Source organism: Rhincodon typus, chromosome 17 (assembly GCF_021869965.1).
Source record: "Rhincodon typus isolate 14 chromosome 17, sRhiTyp1.1, whole genome shotgun sequence".
NCBI classification, from domain to species: Eukaryota; Metazoa; Chordata; class Chondrichthyes; order Orectolobiformes; family Rhincodontidae; genus Rhincodon; species Rhincodon typus.
In genome coordinates this window covers 13,203,985-13,227,641 of record NC_063348.1, presented here as the reverse complement: position 1 = coordinate 13,227,641, position 23,657 = coordinate 13,203,985, and the positions used below count along the sequence as shown (strand labels likewise).

The 23,657-nt window shown below is 42.7% G+C and overlaps 1 protein-coding gene across 1 annotated transcript in view; it reads right to left on the bottom strand.

The window, feature by feature from the left end:
* The window catches only part of slc1a2a (solute carrier family 1 member 2a), a 113,747-nt gene extending 90,480 nt beyond the window's left edge, over positions 1-23,267 (bottom strand). The window contains exons 1-2 of the mRNA XM_048607237.1: positions 22,918-23,267; positions 12,756-12,947 (exon numbers count right to left, since the gene is read on the bottom strand). Coding sequence (XP_048463194.1) covers positions 12,756-12,823 — 68 coding nt within the window. The 5' untranslated portion in view covers positions 12,824-12,947; positions 22,918-23,267. The remainder of the gene's footprint in view (positions 1-12,755; positions 12,948-22,917) is intronic.
* Between the last annotated feature and the right edge of the window lie 390 nt (positions 23,268-23,657).

Genomic DNA, 23,657 nt, shown 5'->3' with positions numbered 1-23,657 from the left:
TGCGTGTTCCTAGTATATTCCTTATTCATTTGTTCACATTGCCATCATAAAACAATAATCTACCCTGAAGAGCTAGTCTATCAGGAGCAAACTGAAACAAGATACAAAAATCTGATAAAATCTGTTTTTCTAGAGTCGATAAAATGTGGAGCTGGAGGAGCACAGCAGGTTAGACAGCATCCAGAAGCAGGAAAGTCAACAATTTTGGGTCAGGACCTTTCATCCTGATGATGGGTCACAACCCGAAATGTTCGCTTTCCTGCTCCCAGATGCTGTCTGACCTGCTGTGCTCCTCCAGCTCCACATTTTATCGACTCTGACTTCCAGAATCTACAGTCCTTGCTAGCTCCTGTTTTTGTAGAACTGCTCAGACTCTGGAAGAGGTATGGCATTGCGTGACTAGGGAATTGGGCAAGTGGTGAGGTCGGCTGTCAGAGATTCTGTATTGGAGGTCATGTGGCAGAGATTGTGGGTTTGGAAGGTGCTGTCTGAGGATCTTTGGTGAATTTCTGCAGTGCATCTTGTAGATAGTACTCACACACTACTGCTACTGAGCATCAGTGGTGAAGGGAATGGATGCTTGTCGATGTGGTGCCAATCAAGTGGGCTGTTTTGTCCTGGATGGTGTCAAGCTTCTTGAATGTTATTGGGGCTGCACCCAGCCAGGCAAGTGGGGAGTATTCCATCACACTCCTGACTTGTGCTTGTGGATGGTGGACAGGCTTTGGAGAATCAGCTTGAAAATTAATCATCACAGAATTCCTAGCCTCAGACCTGCTCTTGTAGCCACAATATTGAGATCACTAGCCTTTAAAATATTCCTGAACAGATATTAAAGAGTCTTCTGGTGCCCTGTGCACTCCTTTATTTTGGCAGGTTTTTAGTAAGGGATAGAAGATGATCTCCACGTGAAAACTAAAATGTTGACCTTGAGCTTGGTAATAGATAGGGAGAAGGAAAAGGTCATCATGATATCTTGAATACCTGTCCTGTGTTCAATCGTTAAAAAAGGTTCATCAAGAGATTGCTGTAAGGTAAAATACCCTCTTCTGTGAAATAAAGTGCATTAACAAGTCCTCATGAAGGAGCTGTCCTCACCAGGCAGATGGAAGATGAACGATGAAAGATGGAGGAAGACTAAGGGAAGGGTTCCCTAACACTTTGGCTGGACAGCTGAATGCTGCCTTCACAACATATTGTGATCAATGCATCTCGTACCAACCTTCCCTGCATTCTCTAGTATCACTGAATCACTTTCAACGGCCAGGGTTGTAAAATGTTCCTGTCCATTCCACTAATATGTCTTATAAAAACTGTTGTCATACAGTCATAGCAATGTACAGCACAAAAACAGACCCTTCGGTCCAACTCGTCCATGCAGACAAGACAAACTAAGTTAATCTAATCCCATTTGCCAGCATTTGGCCCATATCCCTCTAAACTATTCCTGTACCCATGCAGATGCCAAATAAATGTCGTATTTGTATCCACCTCCTCCACTTCCTCTGGCAGTTCATTCCATACACACATCACCCTCTGTGTGAAAAAGTTGCTCCTTAGGTCCCTTTTAAATCTTTCCCCTCTCACCTTAAACCTATGCCCTCTAGTTTTGGACTTCCCTACCCTGGGGAAAAGACCTTGACTTTTAACCCCATCCATGCCCCTTATGATTTTATAAACCTCAATAAGATCACCCTCTGCCTCTGATACTCCAGAGAAAATAGCACCAGCCTATTCAACATCTCCCTATAGCTCAGATCCCCCAACCCCGGCAACATCCTTGTAAATCTTTGCTCAACCCTTTCAAATTTCACAACAGCATTCCTATAGCAGGGAGACTGGAATTGAATGCAGTATTCCAAAAGTGGCCTAACCATTGTCCTGTACGGCCACATCATGACCTCCCAACTCCTATGCTCACTGCACTGACCAATAAAGGCAAATGCCTTCTTCACTATCCTGTCTACCTGTGACTCCACTTTCAAGGAACTATGAACCTGCACTCCAAGGTCCCTTTGTTCAGCAACACTCCACAGGACCTTACCATTAAGGGTATAAGTCCTGCCCTGATTTGCCTTCCCAAAATGCAACACTTCACGTTTATCTAGATTAAACTCCATCTACCTCTCCTTGGCCCACTGGCCCATCTGATCAACGTCCTGTTGTACTCTGAGATAACCTTCTTCATTGTCCACTACACCTCCAATTTTGGCGTCATCTGCAAAATTTACTAACCATCCCTTGTACGAAGAAGGGTCACTAGTCCCGAAACGTTAACTCTGATTTTTCTTTGTGGATGTTGCCAGACCTGCTGAGCTTTTCCGGCAACTTTTGTTTTTGTTCCTCATATTTATATAGATGACAAAAAGCAGTGGACCCAGCACCAATCCCTGCAGCACACCACTGGTCACAGGCCTCCAGTCTGAAAATCAACCCTCCACCACAACCTTCTTTCTCTTACCTTCTAACCAGTTTTGTATCCAAATACCTAGTTCTCCCTGTATTCCATGTGATCTAACCTTGCTAACCAGTCTACCATGTGGAACCTTGTCGAACGCCTTACTGAAGTCCATATAGACAACGTCCACCACTCTGCCCTCACCAATCCTCTTCACTACTTCTTTAAAAACTCAATCAAGTTAGTGAGACATGATTTCCCACACACAAAGCCACGTTGACCATCCTTAATCAGTCCTTGCCTTTCCAAATACACTTAAATCCTGTCCCTCAGAATCCCCTCCAACAACTTGCCTACTACTGATGTTAGGCTCACTGGTCTACAGTTCCCTGGTTTTTCCTTACCACCTTTCTTAAATAGTGTCACCACATTAGCCAATCTCCAGTCATCTGGCACCTCATCTGTTGCTATTGATGATACAAATATCTCAGCAAGGGGACCAGCAATCACTACCCACAGATTTCTTGGGGACACCTGATCAGGTCCCGGGGATTCATCCAACTTTATGTGTTTTAAGACGTCCAGCATCTCCTCCTCTGTAATATGGACATTTTTCAAGATGTCACTATTTATTTCCCCATGTTCTCTATCTTCCATATCCTGTTATTCTGGTTATTCTGAAGGACTGTTATTCTGAACTTTTGATCGCTTTATTTTTATAATTTATTACTATGACTTTGTATTTTTAAAGGTCTGTAATGTCAGACCTTTTATTTCTTTATTTTCTAATTTTTTACCGAGAATTTGTTTTCAAGAATCTGTACTCAGATACCTTTGTACCTAAGATGGCGCTGTAAGTGATGACTTAAGCACTTTTCACTCTACTTATGTGAGTACATGTGACAATAAAGCTAATTCTAATTCTAATTCTAATTCTAATTCTGCCTGCTCACTCTATCTCTGATGCTGTACTAAAATCTCTGCAAGGCTCAGGCTTTACCACCCTCACTACCCCTCCAACATCTTCCCTTACTCGCTGTCGCAACAGAGAAAGTGTATTGAATAAACCTCAGGTTAAGCCATTATTAGATTATAATGTCCATTTCTGGTGACCTTGCCTTAGAAAGTGTATGATGTCCTTGAGAGGGTGTGAAGGCGATTTGGCCAGGAATGAGGGATGTTAGCAATAAGGTTAGATTGGAGAGGCTGGGGCTGTTCACCCTGGAGCAAAGTTTGAGGAGGTGTACAGGATTATGGAAAGTTTAGATAAAGTGGATAAAGCAATGCTGCTCCCATTAGTTGATGGCACAGATTTAAAGTTTCAGGGAAGGGATGCACAGGGGATGTGAGGAATAATATTTTCATGCAGTGAGTGGTAATGACTGCCCATGATGGGGGTGAGTGCAAAGCCGATTAATTTCCTGGGGGGTAGCCATTGACCAGAAACTAAACTGGACTAGCCATATAAATACTATGGCTACAAGAACAGGTCAGAGGCTCCAAACTCACCTTCTGACTCCCTGAAGCATATTCACTATCTACATGGCACGAGTCAGGATTGTGATGGAAAACTCCCCACTTGCCTGGATGGGTGCAGCTCTAACAACACGCTTGACACCATCCACAATGAATATGGATTGTTACCTGACTGACTACATTAAACGTTCACCACAGCTACCTCCAGCACAGACCGCAGTGGTATGCATCTTCCGTACAATGCACTATAAGTCATCAAGATGTGTTCCACAGCACCTTCCAGACGCTGACCTCTTCCAACAAGAAGAACAAGGGCAGATGGGAACATCATCACCCATTCCCATCTAAACTATACACCATCCTGATTTAAGAGATGTATCACTGTTGCTTCATTGTTATTCATGAAAATCCTCAAACTCACTCACTAACAACATTGTGAGTGTACAATAATGCACATTGGTTTCTTTTTGATCAATAAACTGGAAAGTGGAAGGTATACTCTGCTGTTGCTGAAAAAAAAGGCGTCGTTTCAACTTGAAGGACAAGTGTGATTCTGTGGTACATTTTCCCTATGCCTGACAATGTTAGTTCCTGCAGCAGTGAGGTGGATATTTTACGAACCAGAGTGACATCAGGAATCTCTGAGCTAAGAGATTGGTAACGGCCTCTCAGATTTGCTTTAAGTTGCAGTTTCACAGACCGGTGCAAGAAACCTGCAAACCAGGACTCTCCTCCTTCCATCTCTGTGAATGAAAAACACAAAGCTGAAGGCTCTGAAAAGTAAGAACTCTACTGCAGGGAAAGCCATACATCCAAACAATCAGCGAATGAATCAAAGATCGTACCTCATTTTGCAGTCAATGTTATGTCAGAATCATTTAAAAACTAAAAAGGATTGTAGGAACTGATTCATCCCAGCCTAGTACTCTTGACTACTCTGAAGTACAGAATGTGTTATTCTTTGTTCATATTATTCTGCCCATTATATTTGAGTGAAAGCATCTGTTTTTGTCTGTATTATGTATGGGTTTTGGGGTTTTTTAAAGGAGTATAGTTTAAATTGCATAGTATTCATTAGTTATCCATTTATTGCCATTTGTTAAGAAATAAAATGGTTTACAATAAATAGAGTTATTTTCCTACTAATGATGAAACCTGGTGTGTATTGTGTTCGCCCAAGTAACAGTCCATCAGGCATATTGATCACCTTGGTGGTTTAATTGGGTAGTTACACATGTGAGATGGCTTGTGGAATAATCGATTGTCAGCGTATTCTTTCTAACTGAGTCATGATGCTGCCTACATCACACAGTCTGCAGCAGCTCAAGAACACTACCATGTTCTCAAGGCGAATGAGAAATGGACAATAAATTCTGGTCTTGCCAGAAATAACCATATGCCATCAATGAAGAATAAAAGTCTATCTGCTCATGTAATATCTTAAAAACCTAGATCCAATCATGCCTTTATCTGCTAATTTATAATTGGACAGACTGGCTGAGTGTGACTTGAATAGGCTGGCTCAGTAGGCACATACTCGGCAAATACAATGTAATGTGGATAAATATGAGGTTATCCACTTTGGTCACAAAAACAGGAAGGCAGATTATTATCTGAATGGTGGCAGGAAAAGGTGAGGTGTAACAAGACCTGAGTGCCATGGCAGAACAGTCGCTGAAGGTTGGCATGCAGGTGCAGCAGGTGGTGAGCAAACTAATGGCATGCTCCCCTTCATAGCGAGAAGATTTGCGTAGTGGAGTAAGGATGTCTTGCTGCAGTTATACAGGGCCTTGGTGAGGTCACACCTTGAGTATTGTGAGCAGTTTTGGTCTCTTAGTCTGAGGAAGGACATTCTTTCTATTGAAGAGTCCAGCGAATGTTCAACAGATTGATTCCTGGGACGGCAGGACTAACACATGAGAAAAAACTGGATTGATTGGGCTTGTACTTGGTGGAATTTAGAAGAATGGGAGTGGTGGGGTTCTCAAAGAATCCTGATGGGACTGAACAGACTAAATGTAGGAAGAATGTTCCTGATGTTGGGGAAGTCCAAAACTAGGAGTCACAGTCTAAGCATAAGGAGTAAGCCTTTCAGTACTGAGATGAGGAAGCATTTCTTCACTCAGATAGTGGTGAACCTGTGGACTTCTCTTCCACAGGAAGCTGTTGGGGCTAGTTCATTGGATATGTTCAAAAGAGAGCTGGATGTGGCCCTTGTGGCTAAAGGGATCAAGGCGTATGGAAAGAAAGCAGGAATGGGATGCTGAGATTGCATGATCTACCATGATCATATGGAATGGTGGAGCAGGCACAAAGGGCTGAATGGCTACTCCTGCACCTGTTTTCTATGTTTCTATATCCCTGCATTGTGTAGAGTCCCCCTCTAATCTTTGTAATTTCATCCTTAGCTTTAACATGTCATTCTGGTGCATTTACACTGCACCCCCATTCAAGGTCATCCGAAGATGTGCTGCCCATAATTATTCTCAGGAGTCTTCTGCAAGTCCAGCTGTGGGCTAACAAGGATTTAGTATAGCTCAACCATTTGTTTTCTATTCATTTGTGGGATGTAGGTGTCGCTGGCTGGCCAGCATTTATTGCCCATCCCTAGTTGCCCTTGAGAAGCTGGTGGTGAGCTGCCTTCTTGAACCGCTGCAGTCTACCTGCTGTAGGTTGACCCACAATGCCAATAGGGAGGGAATTCCAGGATTTTGACCCAGCAACCTTGAAGGAATGGGGATATATTTCCAAGTCAGGATAGTGGGTGACTTGGAGGGGAACTTGGAGGTGGGGGTGTTCCCGTATGTCTGATGCCCTTGTCCTTCTAGATGGAAGTGGTCATGGGTTTGGAAGGTGCTGTCTGAGGATCTTTGGTGAATTTCTGCAGTACATCTTGTAGATAGTACACACTGCTGCTACTGAGCGTCGGTGGTGGAGGGAATGGATGCTTGTGGATGTAGTGCCAATCAAGCGGGCTGCTTTGTTCTAGATGGTGTCAAGCTTCTTGAGTGTTGTTGGGGCTGCACTCATCCAGGCAAGTGGGGAGTATTCCATCGCACTCCTGACTTGTGCCTTGTAGATGGTAGACAGTCTTTGAGGAGTCAGGAGGTGAGTTTCTCGCTGCAGTATTCCTAGCTTCTGACCTGCTCTTGTAGCCACTGTGTTTATGTGGGCTGTCTCTCTCACTTCACCTCTGGAATTCAGGTCTTTTGTCCATGTTTAAACCAAGGCTGTAGTGAGATCAGGAGCTGAGTGGCCCTGGCAGAACCCAAACTGGGCGACACTGAGCAGGTTATTGCTGAGCAGGTGCAGCTTGATAGCACTGTTGATGACACCTTCCATCACTTTACTGATGATCGAGAATAGACTGATGGAGTGATAATTGGCTGGGTTGGATTTGTCCTGCTTTTTGTGTATAGGACATACCTGGGCAATTTTCCACATTGTCGGGTAGGTACCAGTGTTGTAAGTGTACTGGAACAGCTTGGCTAGGGGAGCAGCAAGTTCTGGAGCACAGGTCTTCAGTACTATTGCCGGAATGTTGTTGGGGCCCATCGTCTTTGCAGTATCAGTGTCTCCAACTGTTTCTCGATATCATGTGGAGTGAATCAAATTGGCTGAAGACTGGTATCCGTAATGCTGGAGGCCACTGGTGGACACCGAGATGGATCATCCACTTGCACTTTTGGCTGAAGATTGCTGCAAAAGCTTCAGCCTTATCTTTTGCACTGATGCGCTAGGGTCTTCCATCATTGAGGATGGGGATATTTGTGGATCCTCTATCCCTTGCATTTGATTGACCTTGTTATAAAGGTCACAATCCCATTAAAATGTTGATTATTTTCTGGACTTTTCTAGGACATATTAATTTCATTTATTTATCTGTGTGATGTGGGCGTCGCTGGCTCGGCCAGCATTTATTGCCTGTTTCTAGTAGTCCTTGAGAAGGTAGTCTAGCAATAAAATCACTCGGCCATTGCCATTCCCTTATTTTAATGATCTATATACCTGAACTCGCAAACCTGTTTTGATTTCCACCTCTTGTAGTATTCCACAAGCTTGAACAATCCCTTACAAGTCTAAAGTGGACCAGTGTGCGTTTCCCTACATTGAAATCCAATTGTCACAGTTTTACCCATTCACTTCATCTATTAGTGTCACCACAAATGGTTGTTTGCACTAACGCTGCTTAAAATGAGACTAATCTTTGTGTCATTGGCAAATTTGAAGATTTGGTTTTCTATCCCATTGTTTAAGTTGTTCATAGTCATGGCCAATAGTCAAAGACCCAACAAGGATCCTTGTGGGACACCATTATTCATATCCTGACAATCAGTCTTCATATTGTGCTACTCAGCTAATTTCCTAACCAGATCAATCATTTGGCTCTGATTTCACGAGCTCCAACTTTGTCTAAAAGCCTCTTATGAGTAACTTTATTGATATCGAACTACAGAATACGGGCATTCTCCTGTCTATAGAGTTTACAGAACCCTCATGCCAGAAATCCGCAAGCAAAGAATTAGTGCAAGATCTAATAATGGGAAATGAACCACTGCAGATAAAAAAAAAGGCATCGGGTAGTGGAGGCAACATAAAGCAACTAAGCAATAGTAATCAAGCGCAATCAAATCCAAAATAATTATTGCAAAAGACACAAGCAAAATCGAGGCAAAGTAATATATCTGAAACAGAACTGATTTTGATGGGATTTGACGAAGTAATTGAACAGTGGTGGGAAATATTCAACAAGGAGATCAAAAGAGTTCAGAAAACAATAAAATCATTGAATCATAGAATTTTACAGCATATAAGGAGGCCTTTCGTTCCACTGGGTCTGTACCAGCTCCTGAAAGAGCTACCCAGCTGGTGCCACATTTCCAGCTCTATCTCTACAGCCCTCTAAATTCATCAGTTTCAAAATGTATTGCACAACACTAGACATAATAAACACCACAGTCCTACTAATGCTAGAATCTATATGAAAGGATGCAAGAGCAGTAAACTTAGAAAACAATTGGTAAGATTGACTAGTCAACATTGGAAAAAGGGAAATCATGTTTGACAAACTTGTTAGCATTTTTTGGTGGACATAATGGGCAGAATAGATAAGGGGAACTGTGCAGTGGCCTGTTTAGATATTCAGATGGCGTTTGATATGGTACCGTACAGGATGCTGGTAAACATGATGGGAGTAGATAGGATTGGGGAGAATATATTGGCGTGAATTGAGAATCGGTTAGTGAATTGAAACAGGCAGTGGGAATAAATGGGTCATTTTCAGGTTGGCAGGCTATGACTAGTGGAGTACTGTAAGGATCAGGACCCAAGCACCCTGGTTACTCACAATCTCCATCAATGATCTGAGATGGATGATTCAATGTAAAATTTTCAAGATCATACAAAACCAGGTGGATGCGAGAGATTGTGAGGAAGATAAAAAGTCATATCAAGGAGATTTTGAAAGGTTAGGTGACTGGGCTAAAATTTGGCAGATGGAATACAATGAGGAGAAATTTAAGGTTATATACTTTGGTAGGAAAAACTAAAATACAGAGCATTTCTTAAACGATGAGAGGCAGAGAGAGATGCGCTGAACTTCAAAGGAACTCAGGTGTCCTTATTTGTACAGTTAATCTGCAGGTACAGTAAGCAATTAAAAAGACAAATGTTACGTTGGCCTTTATTACAAGAGGGTTTGAGTGTAGGGATAAAGATGGTTGCAATGATACAGAGCTTTATGCAGATACCATTGCAGACAGCATTATAAGCAGGTTTTGCCTTGTTACCCAAGACACATTTGCCATAGAGAGAATGCAACAAGGGTTTAACAAGCTAATTCCAGAAGTGGGCTAAGGCCCAATTCTGAAGAAGGGTCCCGACCCGAAACGTCAACTTTCTTGTTCCTCTGATGCCGCCTAGCCTGCTGTGTTCCTCCAGCTCCACACTGTGTTATCTCTGACTGCAACATCTGCAGTTCTTGCTATCTCTAATTCCAGAATTGGGTGGATTGTGTTACGAGGAAAGCTCAAACAGTCTGTGCTGGAGTTTAGGTGAATGGGAAGTGGTCATTTGAAAATACTAAATTCCTCCAGGGTAGATGAAGGAAGGATGTTTCCCCTGGCTAGATGGTCAGGGAATATAATCTCAGAATATTTTATTTATTTTTTAATTTATTCATTTTGTGGGATGTGGGTGTCACTGACTGGCCAGCATTTATTGCCTTCCTTAGATGCCCTTGAGAAGGTGGTGGTGAGCTGCCTTCTTGAACCGCAACAGTCCTCCTGCTGTGGGTTGACACACAATGCCATTAGGGAGGGAATTCCAGGATTTTGACCCAGCGACAGTGAAGGAATATCATGTGGTACAGGGATTATTGGGAGGTGATAGTGTCATGGTAATGTCACTGTTACAGAAAAGGACAAGGATGGGTCTGAAATCAAAGTTCCAACTTGGGGAAGGCTAATTTCAATAAGATCAGGTATGATTTGGCCTGAGTGGGCTGGCAGCAGATACTTTTAGCCAAACATGTGTCAGAACAATGGGACAGTACAGGGCCAATGTGTGCAATAAAGTTGAAAGGTGGGATCATCAAATCAAGTGAACACTGGATATCAAGGGATGCACAGCCTTCAAATAAGGGAAAGGGAGATTATGACAGATACCAAGGATTAACAACAGAAGCCCTAGAGGAGTATAGAATGTGCAAGAGGAAACTTCAGTAACGAGATTAGGAGAGCCAACAGAGGATATGAAAGGATAATGGCAGGTAAAATAAAGGAAAATCCAAAGTCATTTTATGGGTTCAATAAGGATAAAAGGATAACCAGGGGACCAATGGAGCTCGTTAATTTGTGTGTGGAGCCTTTGGACATAGGTAGGGTTTTAAATGAATACTTCACGTCAATGTTCACTAGTAAGAGGGACAATATGGGTATAGAATTCAGGGAGAAGGACAGTGATATAATTAAAGAAATTAGCATAGACAGAGAGGAGATTTGAAGTGGCATGGCAGGCTAAAAAGTAGAAAAATCTCCAGAGCCAGAAGAAATATATATCCCAGGTTGTTGAGTGAGGCAAGGGAGGGAACAGAGGGGCGTTAGCAATAATTTTCAATTTCTCCCTGGCCACATGAGAGGTGCCAGAGAACTGGAGGACAGCCAGTGTGGTACCATTATTCAAGAAGGGGGCAAGGGCTAAACCAAGAAGCTACAGGACAGACAGTGTAACCTCAGTGGTAGTGAAACTACTGGAATCAATTTTTAGAGACAGAATTAATCTGCAGTCGGAGAGGCAGGGATTAATCAAGAACGATCAGCTCGGTTTTGTTAAGGGGAGGTCATGTCTGAACAACGTGATTGAGTTTTTTGAAGAGGTGACCAGCTGTGTAGATGAGGACAATGTTTTTGATGTTGTCTACTTAGACTTCAGCAAGGCATTCAATAAGGCCCCACCTGGGATACTGATAGCAAAGGTTAGAGTCCATGGGATCCAAGGAAATTTGGGAAATTGGATCCACAATTGGCTGAGAACCAGGAAGCAGAGGGTGCTGGTCGATGGGTGTTTTGTCGACGAGAAGTCTATGTCCAATGGGGTCCCACAGGGGTCAGTGTTGAGGCCTTTGCTCTTTGTGGTGTATTAAAATAATTTAGACTTGAATTGGGAGGATTGATCAGTAAGTTCACGGATGATATGAACGTTGTTGGAGTGGTAAATAGTGAGGAGGATAGCCTTAGATTCATGGATTTTATCACCAATGATTACCAGTGTGCTCAATAGCATCAACTCAACTTTTAATTGTGTGTGTATATATTTGACAGGCATCACTGAATCTCTTTAAAAAATTATAACACAGATTATATCCACAAACTGGTCAGATAGGCTGATCAGTGACAAATGGGATTCAATCTGGATAAGTGTGAGGTGATGCACTGGGGCAGGATAAACAAAGCAAGGGAAGACATGTAGGACCCTGGGAAGCACCAAGGGCCAGGGGAACCTTGGTGTGTATGTACACCTGTCCCTTAAGGTTTCAGGACAGGTGGATAAAGTAATTAAGGAGGCATCTGGGGTACAGCCCTTTATTAGGTCAGTCTTAGAGTTTAAGAGCGGGGAGGTGATGCTGGAACTGTATAAAATGTTGGTTAGGCCACAGCTAGAATATTATATGCACCCCTGGAATCCACATTATAGGGGGGATGTGATAGCATTGGAGAGGATGCAGAGGAGATTTACCAGGATGTTACCTGGGCTGGAGAGTTTCAGATATGAAGGGAGATTGGACAGACTGGGGTTGTTTTCAATAGAGCAGAGGAGACTGAGAGGGGAAACGGTGAAGATGTATAAAATTGTGAGGAACATAGATTGGGCAGACAGGAAGAAACTTTGCCCCTTGATGGAGGGCTCAATGACCAGGGGGCACAGATTTAAGGCAAGGGGCAGAATGTTTATGGGGGTTGTGAGGATAAGTGTTTACACTCAGAGGGTGATGGGCATCTGAAATTCACTGCCTGTGAGAGTGGAAGAGGCAGAAACCTTCATAACGTTTAAGCATTTTATATGTTCACTTGCAATGCCAAGGCGATGGGCCAAGTGCTGGAAAAGGTATTAGAATAGACAGGTGGTTGGCTCTGATTAGTGCAGGCTCGATGGGCTGAAGGGCCTTTTCCTGTGCTCTATGACTCTTTGAGCATACTTATTGAATTCCAACAGGTAATATAGTAAGCAATATATTTGAATTATCCCAAAAGCCTTTGATAACGTGCCAAATACTTGACTCAAGATCAGGTTAAGATCATGTACAGGCAAAGGGCAAGAATCAGAATGAAAAACAAACTGCCTGCAACACAGAAAACTGAGAAACGGGACGAAAGATATTTACCTAGTCTGGCCGAAGGTGTGAAGTGATATTTCACACGGGTCGTTGGTAGGACCACTGTTGCTCATCATTTACATACACGACTTGCTCTCAGGTATTGGAATTAAAATTCTAACGTTCGAATGACACCAAATCGAAGAAGACTGCGACAAAACGCAAGACTTTAAAAACTCGAAGGATGGGTGTACCTGTGCACTAAAGAAAACAAAAAGGGAAGAAAAAATGATTTACAAGGATGATAACCAGAGCTATAGTGAAACTATCAGCAAAAACATTGAATACGTTTTCTGGGTTCCTCTTTGAAAATGGGGTGACTTGATGGGTCTTAAAAATCACAAGAGGGTTTGACAGGATAAACATAGATAAAATATTCCCACTTATCAGGCCACCAGACACAAATATTAGACAGTCATTAAGAAACCCACAATGGAATTCAGATGTAATTTCTCTATCAGAGAATAATTAAAATCTCGAACTTGTTCCTACAGATAATTTAAGGTTGTGAATACTCTAGTCACATTGAAACGGAAACAAAATTGATGGTGATATGAATAGAAGCCTTTGCTCATAGTGTTTAATGAAATAAGATGAGTTGAGATTCATGTAGAGCATAAACAGCCATTGTCTAGTTAAACCAACTGTATACCGGTAAAGTTGGAAAACTACATGTCAGTATAGTCACTGTCCAAATTACCCAATCCAATACACACAGCCACATTCTGTCATGCCTAGGCACAATCCTGTCTGTGGCAACAAACTGGAGCAGACATAGACTCAAATACTCAACAAGGGTTTAGAATTTAGAATTAGGTTTTATTCTAAAGTACAGGGACGCAAGAGTACAACGAAAAGTTTACTATGTTGCCATTCACAGTGCCATCTTAAGTACAAAATCATTGGTAAAATATAGAAAAATAAAGAAATAAGTTCAAAGTTCGACATTAGGTTCTTCTCAGTACAAAATAGTGAATAAGAAATAAAGTTAAAAGTTCCAAATTACAGTCTTTCTTTAGCTATGGGCCTGCAGTCACTCCGTGCTGGGCTTTCCCCACGAGGGCCCAATCTCTCCCCCACCCCCACACTGGGCTTGACCTCTCCCCCATCCCTTCACTTAGCTCAATCTCTGCCCACCACCTTGCACTGGGATAGATCTCTCCCCCACCTCACTGGGCTTGATCTGCATCCCCCACCCCACATTGGGCTCAATCTCTCCCCCAACGCACAGGGCTTGATCTGTATCCCCTAACCCACACTGGGCTCGATCTCTTACAGTGCATTGCATTCAACCACAACATTGACATTACCCTCACTGAAAATGATCTGGGCAATGTTTTCAACAATGCATAGAAACTGAGTTTGCAAGTTCCGACATGCCCCTTTAGATTTGCTGGCAGATAAAACCTGAATTGCATGATTTAGCAGCAAGGAGTGAACATAGGGACTTAACTTTAAGAATCAAATCAAGATTAATTACTGAACAAAGAAAATATTATTATCTGTGGAACATCAATACATGCTAATCATAGGTATACATGTATACTGAGCTCTCTGACTAAGCTAACCCTCAATAAATGATGCACAGATTAATAAAATGAAGCCAATATTATATGCACACATTATAATTTTTTTATTTAACCTATATTTCTAAACAACCCGTTCAGATATGTTATTATAAGTATAGGACTTGGGACGTCATGATGCGGTTGTATAGGACATTGGTGAGGCCACTTTTGGAGTACCACGTATAGTTCTGATCATTCTGCTATAAGAAGGATGTTATTAAATTGGAGAGGGTGCAGAAAAGATTTTCAACAATGTTACTGGGACTGAAGGATTTGAGTTATAAGGAGAGAATGGATAGGTTGAGATTATTTTCACTGGAGGGTAGGAAGCTCAGGTTTATAAAATTATGAGAGGCATAGATAAGGTGAATAGCCAAGGTCTTTCACCTTGGATAGGGGAGTTCAAAACTAGAGGACATAATTTTAAGGTGAGAGGACAAAGATTTAAAAGGGACCTGAGGGCCAACTTTTTCACACAGAGAGTGGTTTGTACCTGGAATGAACTGCCTGAGGAAGTGGTAGATGCAGGTACAGTTACAACACTGAAAAGACATTTGGACAGGTGCATGATTAGGTAAGGTTTAGATTGATTTTGGCCAAGTATAGTCTTGGAAACCTAATTGGCATGGACAAGTTGGACTGAAGGATCTGTTTCTGTGCTGTGTGACTCTATTACTCTACATGCTTCTGGAGCACATGGGGCTTGAACCTGGGCCTCTAGGTCCAGGGGTGGGGACACTACCACTATGCCACAAGAGGGCCAATGTGCATTCTTTGTAAGTGTCATTTCTCCCATTGCCCACTCAATACTAATGACAATGGAATTGGACACTGAGAATTATCTTTCCACCTTTCCTGGATCTGGGGTTAGTGCCAGAGAACTGGAGAATTGCAAACACATGCCCTTGTTAAAAAGGTGTAAAGGTAGGCCCAGCCATCACAGATCAGGCAGTTTAGCTGGGGTTGTGTGGAAACTTCTAGAAATTATTGTTCGGGATAGATTTAACCGTCAATTGGAAAAACGTGGGTTAATTTGGAAGAGTCAGCTTGAATATTTTCAAGGAAAACTGCATTGAACTAACTCGCTGGAGTTTTTTTGGAGAGGTAGCGGAGAAGGTTGGTGAGGGTAAGTGGACTTCCAAAAGGTATTTGATACAATGCCGCACAACAAGCCTATGAAGAACATTATACTTGATGGAAGAAAAGAGACAAAAGCAACTTGGATGCAAAATTGGCCAAGGGATAGGAAACAGCTGATGGGTAACTTTTGGGCTGGAGAAAGATTTGTGGTGGAATTGCCCAGGGTCAGTATTGGAACACTGGCTTTTTCTGATACATTTAAATGATCTAGATCATGCGATACAGGGAACAATGACAAAGTTTGCAGTGACACAAAACTTACAGAACTGTAAACTATGAGGAGGACAGTGGAGAATTTCAAAAAGGACATTGACAAGTTGATGGAGTGGGCAAAAGTTGGCAGATGAGGTTCAATCTGGAGAAGTTTGAGGTGATTCACTTTGGTAGAAAGAATATAGACAGGCCACAAAAAAAAAAGCAAAAGGGTGTGCAAGAGTAGAGAGACCTGGATGTATATACTGCATTGGTCATGAAAGCTGGTAGGACATGGGGAGAGCAGCTAATAAAGTACACAGTATTCTAGGGGAATACAGTACGAGAGTAACATGATGAATTTATATAAGACAATGGTTAGAACTCAGAAGGAGGCTTGTGTACAGTTCTAGGAAGTTGTGCATGCGTTGAAAAAAAATCTACAAGAATGGTTCCAGAGATTTGAAGTGGCTAGGACTGTTTGTCTTGGAGACAGAAAGCTGAGGAGATTTGGTAGAAGCTTCATACATCATAAGGTGTCTGGACAGACAGATAGGGAGAGACTATTCCTGCTCGTAAATGGTTTGAGAACCAGAGGGTGCAGTTTTAAAGTAGCCGGCTAAAGAAGCAAATGTGAGGTGAGGAAAATCTTTTCCACACAGCAAGTTTGGAGTGCAGTGTCCGAAGGTGTGATGAAAGCAGTTTCAATCGAGGCAGTCGAAAAGGATATTAGGTAATTATTTGAACAGAAGTAGTGTATAGGGATATGGGAAAAGACAGGAGACTGGCACTGAGTCAGTGCAGACACGACGGGCCAATGACCTTGCTCTGCACTGTACTAATTCTGTGGTTCTAGTGCTGTGTTGTCAGCTGATGACAAGTTTCACTGATGAAAAGCTTTCCCCACTGCAGAATTACACACGCCTCCAACTCTGCCAGCATTTAACAGTTCTGTTGGAGTCCTGTGGGAACCAAGTTCTGATACAAAAACACAAGTATCACCCACTTGTGGTTCCACCATTGGGAACAGAGTGCCCATTGGTCTGTAACAACTGAAGAGAAGCTTTCAGCTCATAGTCTATAGTCTTGTAGGCAACAGTGCATATCAAACTGCTTTAAAATGATTTGAGGATTTCTATCTTTCAGATTCCAACCACCCTCCGACTGAAAACTTTTCTCTTCAACATCCATCTATTTCATCTGCTAATTATCTTACATTTATATTTCCTTGTATTGAATTCTCTGCTAAAGGAAATCATTCTTCTTATCCACTCTACCTAAACCTCCCATAAGTTTACATGTCTCAATTAAATGTCCTCTCAGCCTCCTCTATTCAGCCTCTCCGATCCTTTCTCATACCTAAAATTGCCTATTGCTATTAACATCCTCATAACTGTCCTCCCAAGTGCATCCACAACTCTCCAACCATATGGTGACCAGAAGTGTCTGCACTACTCTAGCTATGGACTAACATGGTTTTTTTTACAGTCTTTGCATAACCTCCCTGCACTTACATTCTAGATCCTAAGTAATAAAATATCTTTAAGTCCTTCTTTAACACCTTCTATACCTGCCCTTTTACCTTCTAATATCTTTCATATGTACTTAGAGATCCATCTAGAATCATAGAGATGTTCAGCATGGAAACAGACCCTTTGGTCCAACTCGTCCATGCCGACCAGATATCCTAAATTAATCTAGTCCCATTTGCCTGCATTTGGCCCATATCCCTCCAAACCCTCCCTGTGCATGTACCCATCCAGATGCCTTTTCAATGTTGTAATTGTACCAGCCTCCAACACCTCCGCAGGCGGCTTATTCCATACACACACCACCCTCTGCATGAAAAAGTCACCACTTAGGTCCCTTTTAAATCTTTCCCCTCTCACCTTAAACCTATGCCCTCTAGTTTTAGACTCCCCCACCCTAGGGAAAAGACTTTGGCTATTCGCCCTATCCATGCCTCTCATGATTTTCTAAACCACTATAATGTCACCCCTCATCCTCTGACACTCCAGGTAAAATAACCCCAGCCTCTTCAGCCTCTCCTTATAGCTTAAACCCTCCAACCCCAGCAAAAATCCTTGTAAATCTTTTCTGCACCCTTTCAAGTTTGGCATCTTTCCTATAGCAGGGAGCTCAGAATTGAATACAGTATTTCAAAAGTGGTCTCACAATGTCCTGTACAGCCATAACGTAACATCCCAACTCCTATAATCAATCCACTGACCAGTAAAGGCAAGATGTGGAGATGCCAGTGTTGGACTGGGGTGGACAAAGTCAGGAGTCACATGACACCAGGTTATGGTCCAGCAGGTTTATTCAAAATCACAAGCTTTTGGACCACTGCTCCGGTGACAAAGGAGGTCAAGCATATCATGTTCCTCTACACTTCTTGGAGTTTTACTGTTTGTTGTTTCTCTCATGTTGCCTTTCTAATTAAATTACATTACATCACACTTTTCAGATTGAATTCCATACTGTGAAGGCTGTCAGTTCAGCTCACAGTGTGGGGCTGTAGTGTGTACTGGAAGCTACATAGAGCATTAATACATAGAGCTCTGTCCTTCACATTCAACAAGAACATATATACACCCAATTCCTGCTTCTACTCAATGAAAAGGTGTAAGCTATTTGCTGGTTCACTTCTCAAGGCAATGCATCAACCAATCAAAGACAACCTGCCTGATAAAATTTACACAAAACTTGGCAATATCTGTTAGTCATCATCAACTGGCACATTTTGTATGGCAACTTTTAACCAATTGGCCATTTCCATTCCTAAACAAAAAAAGCTGTAAGTACTTTACTTTGCATTTTTTGCAAAATGTCCTGATGAGCACAAAACTAAACATTTAGACGAAATGTGCCTTTTGCAGCAACTGTCAAGTTCTGAATTACCAAATAACCATTTATATTTTCTAGGAGTTGTTTTCTCTACCTTCTGTACTGACTTACTAAGATCCTGCCTTCCATTTCCAGCTTCAATTCTCTGCCTTATGAATTTATTTTCATGTTGCCCCTCCCTGCTAAGCAAGTTTAAGCTCTCGCCAGAAGCACATTGACGTTAGCTCCAGTCCTGTTGAAATTGAACCTGTTTAGTCTGAATAGATCTCAGCTTGCCTAGAGCCATCTGCAATGTCCCAGGATTCTGCAGCTCTCTCTTTAGCACCATCTCTCCAGACACACATTCATTTGTTTTATCGTACTATTTCTGTACTCACTGGTGCATGGCACAAGATACAATCTGGAGATTACTACTTTTGAGATCCTGCTTATAAATGTCTCACTAACATCTGCTTACAGAATCTCTTTCCTCACCTGTATTACTGGAGTAATGTGGACTATGACTGTGGTTAACCTTTCCTGCAGAATGTTCTGCAGTGAATCTATGAAGGATAACATAAGTGTGTGTCATAATATCCTGGGTGTCACAGTTAGAGATAGCCAGTCTGTGACATAACTTAGTCCACTATCATTATAGTTTGTCTGGCTGTACTCCTCAATCCCCTTCTACCTGCTCCACCACCCCTACCCTCAACACTATTGAGCTATCTGTGTCACTACTGGCATGATTCTGACTGTACACCCCAGCAGAAACATTACTGTCACCAGTTAGAGAGTGAGATGTACTTAAGGGTCTCTTGCACCATATACCTGATGCCTTGATCTCCTCCAGCAGATTGCACCTTTTCTTATTTGTTGATAGGCATCACTGATAAAGCCAGCATTTATTGACCACTCTTATTTATCCTTGATTGGTGGTGGTGAGCTGTCTTCAGGTGCCTGCAGTCTCTGGGGTGTAAATACATCCACAGTAGTTAGGGAGGGAATTCCAGAATTTGACCAAGTGATAGTGAAGGAACAGCAATATATTTCCACGTCAGGATGGTGAGTGGCTTGGAGGGGAACTTGGAGGTGGTGGTGTTCCTATCTATCTACTGCTCCTGTCCTTCTAGATGGAAGTGGTCAGGGGTTTGGAAGGTTCTGTCTGAGGATCTTTGGTGACTTTCTGTAGTGCATCTTGTAGACAGTACACACTGCTGCTGGTGAGCGTCAGTGGTGGAGGGAGTGGATGCTTGTGGATGTGGTGCCAATCAGACAGGCTGCTTTTTCCTGGATGGTGTCAAGCTTCTTGAGTGTTGTTGGACCTGCACCTATCCAAGCAAGTGGCGAGTATTCCATCACACTCCTGACTTGTGCCTTGTGGATGATGGACAGACTGTGAAGAGCCAGTTTGAAAATTAATCACCACAGAATTCTTAGCCTCAGACCTGCTCTTGTAGTCACAATATTGAGATCACTAAACTTTATAATATTCCTGAACTGATGTTAGAGAGTCTTCTGGTGTCCTGCGCACTCTTTTATTTTGACAGGTTTTCAGTAAAGGATAGAAAATGATCCTCCATGTGAAGTGAACTAAAATGTTGACCTTGAGGTTGGTCCTGTGCCTGACCTAGATTTTTTGTTTCAAATGTTTATGTTTTGAATAAAGTGAACTTGTCTTCTTAAAACTAAGCAATATTTCTGATTTGTGTACAAGTGTGTTGCTCCTCCGTTGTGCTTTGGCTTAAATCTTGGGGAGTATCTCAATGTGCACCTCACTGTTTTCCCTCTCCAAAGTAGATCTATCCAATTTATCCCCGATTCCCTGTCCTTCAGCTGTAACATTTTGTTTCAGCTTCATGCATTTATCTAGTTCCCTGTTGAATATTATTATTGAATCTACTTCCATCATCCTTTCTGCCAGTACATTGTGGATCACAACTCGCTGCACAAAGAGAAAACATTTCAGTTGACAACCACCCTAAACCTGTGCCTCTGCTTGTCAAATCTTCTGCCGCTGAAAACTACTTGCTTCGTATTTGCTCAGTAATTTTGAAAACATCGAAGAAATCTCTTCTTAACCTTCTCTGCTCTAAGAAGAATGACCATGATTCCTCCAGTCATTCCACACAACTGAAGTTTCTCATTGCTGGTACCATTGTACTATAGTTCATCTGCATCCTGTCAAAGTCCTTGCCATCCTTTCTAACTTGAAGTTTAATTTGAGCCTAACGTGATTTATTAAGGCTGCGCTTAAGTTTCTTGTTTTTGCACTTTATCCTCCACTAATAACGTGACAATGACTTCTGCATCTTAGCAACATTTCCAATGTGTCCTGCCACTTTCAAAGCTTTCTGTACATGGACCTCTTGGTTTGTCTGGCCCTGAACTTCCTGTAAAACAGTACAATTGAGTTTATACTCGTCATTCTTCTTCTCAAAACGTTTCACTTCTACAACCCTGCATTAAATTCCATCTGCCATGTTTCACCAGTTCTCCTGAAATCTTAAGTTCCCTGAACTCTGACTCTATTCGACAGTGCACATTGAACCTCCTAAATATTAACTATATTTCTGGGTTTAAAGCTGTTTGCAAGTTTAGGTTATTCAAATATACCAAAAAAAAACAATCGTTCCACCAGCTCTCTCAGGGAAACACTATTGTACATTTCTTTCCCGTCTGAAAAACAGTCCCTCAGCCAGAGCGAGAATTCAATTTTACCTCAATTTTGTAATTTGATACTTTGGCGACGACGTTTTTGAAAATTCGTCTACTTATAACTGCACAACCCTTTCTGCTACTTAAACATCTCAATGAAACTGGTCAAATGGGATTTACCATAAAAAAAACTGTGCTCACTTTAATTATGAGCCCACACTTTTCAAACATCAAATAATTTTCTCCCGGTTTATTGTCTGCACTGTTGGTACCCGATTGTTATTTAGCTACTGAGTCTATTCCAGTCTGTTTCTTTTAAAAAACGGGGTGTGACATTTACATTCGAGTAGAGATTCCAGACACACTGTTCCTCTATTTCTGAATGCCTGCCTTCCACTGATTCAGTCAACGATGTATGGAATTTTTTAAATCGGTTTTTCTTCTTCATTGTTCTAAAGAAGCTGTTACCAAAGGCAGTGATCAGAGATCTGATGGATAGCTCACCACGGGAAAAGCAGTGCCCTTGTTGTGTTGAATGTGCAAACACAGCAGTGTTCAAACCCCTTGACTGAAATAAAATCTATCATTGAGATAGCACAACCATCACTACACCAGCTCCTCACTTCCCTTATTAGTGGACAGTGTTAGTGATAGCCCCACGTTCGGGCGGAGGGGGGGGATTGAATAGCCAATGGTAGCTGAGAGTGTCGTCTTGTGACATTAAGCCGCTGCAGCGGACTAGTAGCCATTCACCTGAATTTCTCAATCTCGGACCTCATTTGGTTTGCTAAACTCCTGGTTAGCCCGGGGCCTCACTGTCAGTGCAGGAGCAATGCATGTCACAGTCTCCTCTCTGTAATTCTGACAGAGCAGCCCCCCTTTATCCCTGCACACACCCCCTCCCACCCCATTTTCTGGGTAGTTCTGATCACAGCATCCTGTGTGTATCTGCCTTAGTTTGCTCAATTACCCGCCGCCAGATGATTTTCTCCCTTTTCTCGATAGAACCCCACAGAGATTCCTTCCTCAATAGGAACTGGGCATCCTCTGAATAAGCACAAATATAGGCTGAGGTCTTTGCACTGTGAATGCGTGTTTGCATCTGTGTCTGTCTGTATCTGCGTGCATGTATGTGTGTGTGTGTCTGTATTTCTGTCTCTGTGTTTGTCTGTCTGTCTGCGGCAGCCTTTTATGTGTGTCCATAACAGGAGCTGTAGCTGGGGACGGCCTCGCAAAGGTAAGTCTGACAAACAGTTCACCCTGTTTAAAGGACAGCCCGGAGTCACAAGAACTGAAAACTGAAGAGGGGAGTCCCAGCCAGACTGAGGCTCTGCCACCATTGAGCAGAGCACAGGCAGCTCGCCCTGTCTTACCTGGTGCCCTGTCTCCCAAACAACAGTGTCAGGGAAGCAAGCAGCATCCCTCAATACCAGCTCCACCACCACCCCCCCACCCCCTCCGGGGCTCCGAGCGGCTGGGGGCTCCCTTCACAACGTTAACACACACATTGACAACACATGAAACCACTAGGTTCTAGCAATCGCGCCTTTCTCCACCCTCCCGCCTCTTATAACCCCATCCAGCCCTCTCTCTTTGGTAGCTGGATCCTGTTAACGTTCCGTTGGTGAATATCAAACAGGGGGCTTGGCGCCCGTTGAGGGCTCGGGAGCGAACTTCAAATCAGTTCCTACCATTGTGTACCAAGACACGAAATCTGCGTTTAATACACATCTGTCATCATGTGCATATCAAGATTTCGACATCAATGGAATGGTTTTAAAACTCACCTTTTACTCTTCGCTGTCTTCTTTTCCTTCTGCAATCAATCCGACCAATTTCCCGAGGTTTAAATCACCGTTGGGATTAGATTTCCTTTGTTGCTGGGCGCGGGGACAGTGTAATATAATCCTGGAGGCAGCGAAATCTCACAGAATGCCCTCACACCGATTACTGTGTGTGTGTGTGTGTCGTTGCTGTCAGTGAGTGGGCTCACTCAGACTTCCTGGATATCGCTGTTGTGGAGCTCAGATTGTGCTCAGCCCGTAACTGCCTGTGTGCTGCTCCCGCCTGGCTGGGAGTCGACTTGCGTTTTGCCGAGTGTGAGCCAGACACTTTGAAGCGTGTGGACGAATCCACACAGCCGAACCCTCACTGACATCACACATTCACCGCTGGTTCCCCTGGAAATCCCTCTCCAGTAGGCAGCCCCCTCCCCTTCCTTCCCTAACCCCCTCCCCCAGCCTCTGACAGCATCTGTTCCCTACCTCAGGAGCCAACGCTCTTCTCTCGTTAGAATGCAATCGCATGTATTCACACGACCAGTTTTAATATACCTTGCTTCTTTCCAAATTTGATCATACGCACATCCTTCTTTGTGCAAAGTTTCACCAGCACCTTTTCCTGATGTGTCTTTTTTTTTAATTGACATAACCCCACAAGCTGCCATTAGTATTTACTGATGATTATCTGCTTATCTTGGTGCTTTAGACAGAAGTCACGTGAGGTGAGCTCCTGTGTAAGTATGCAC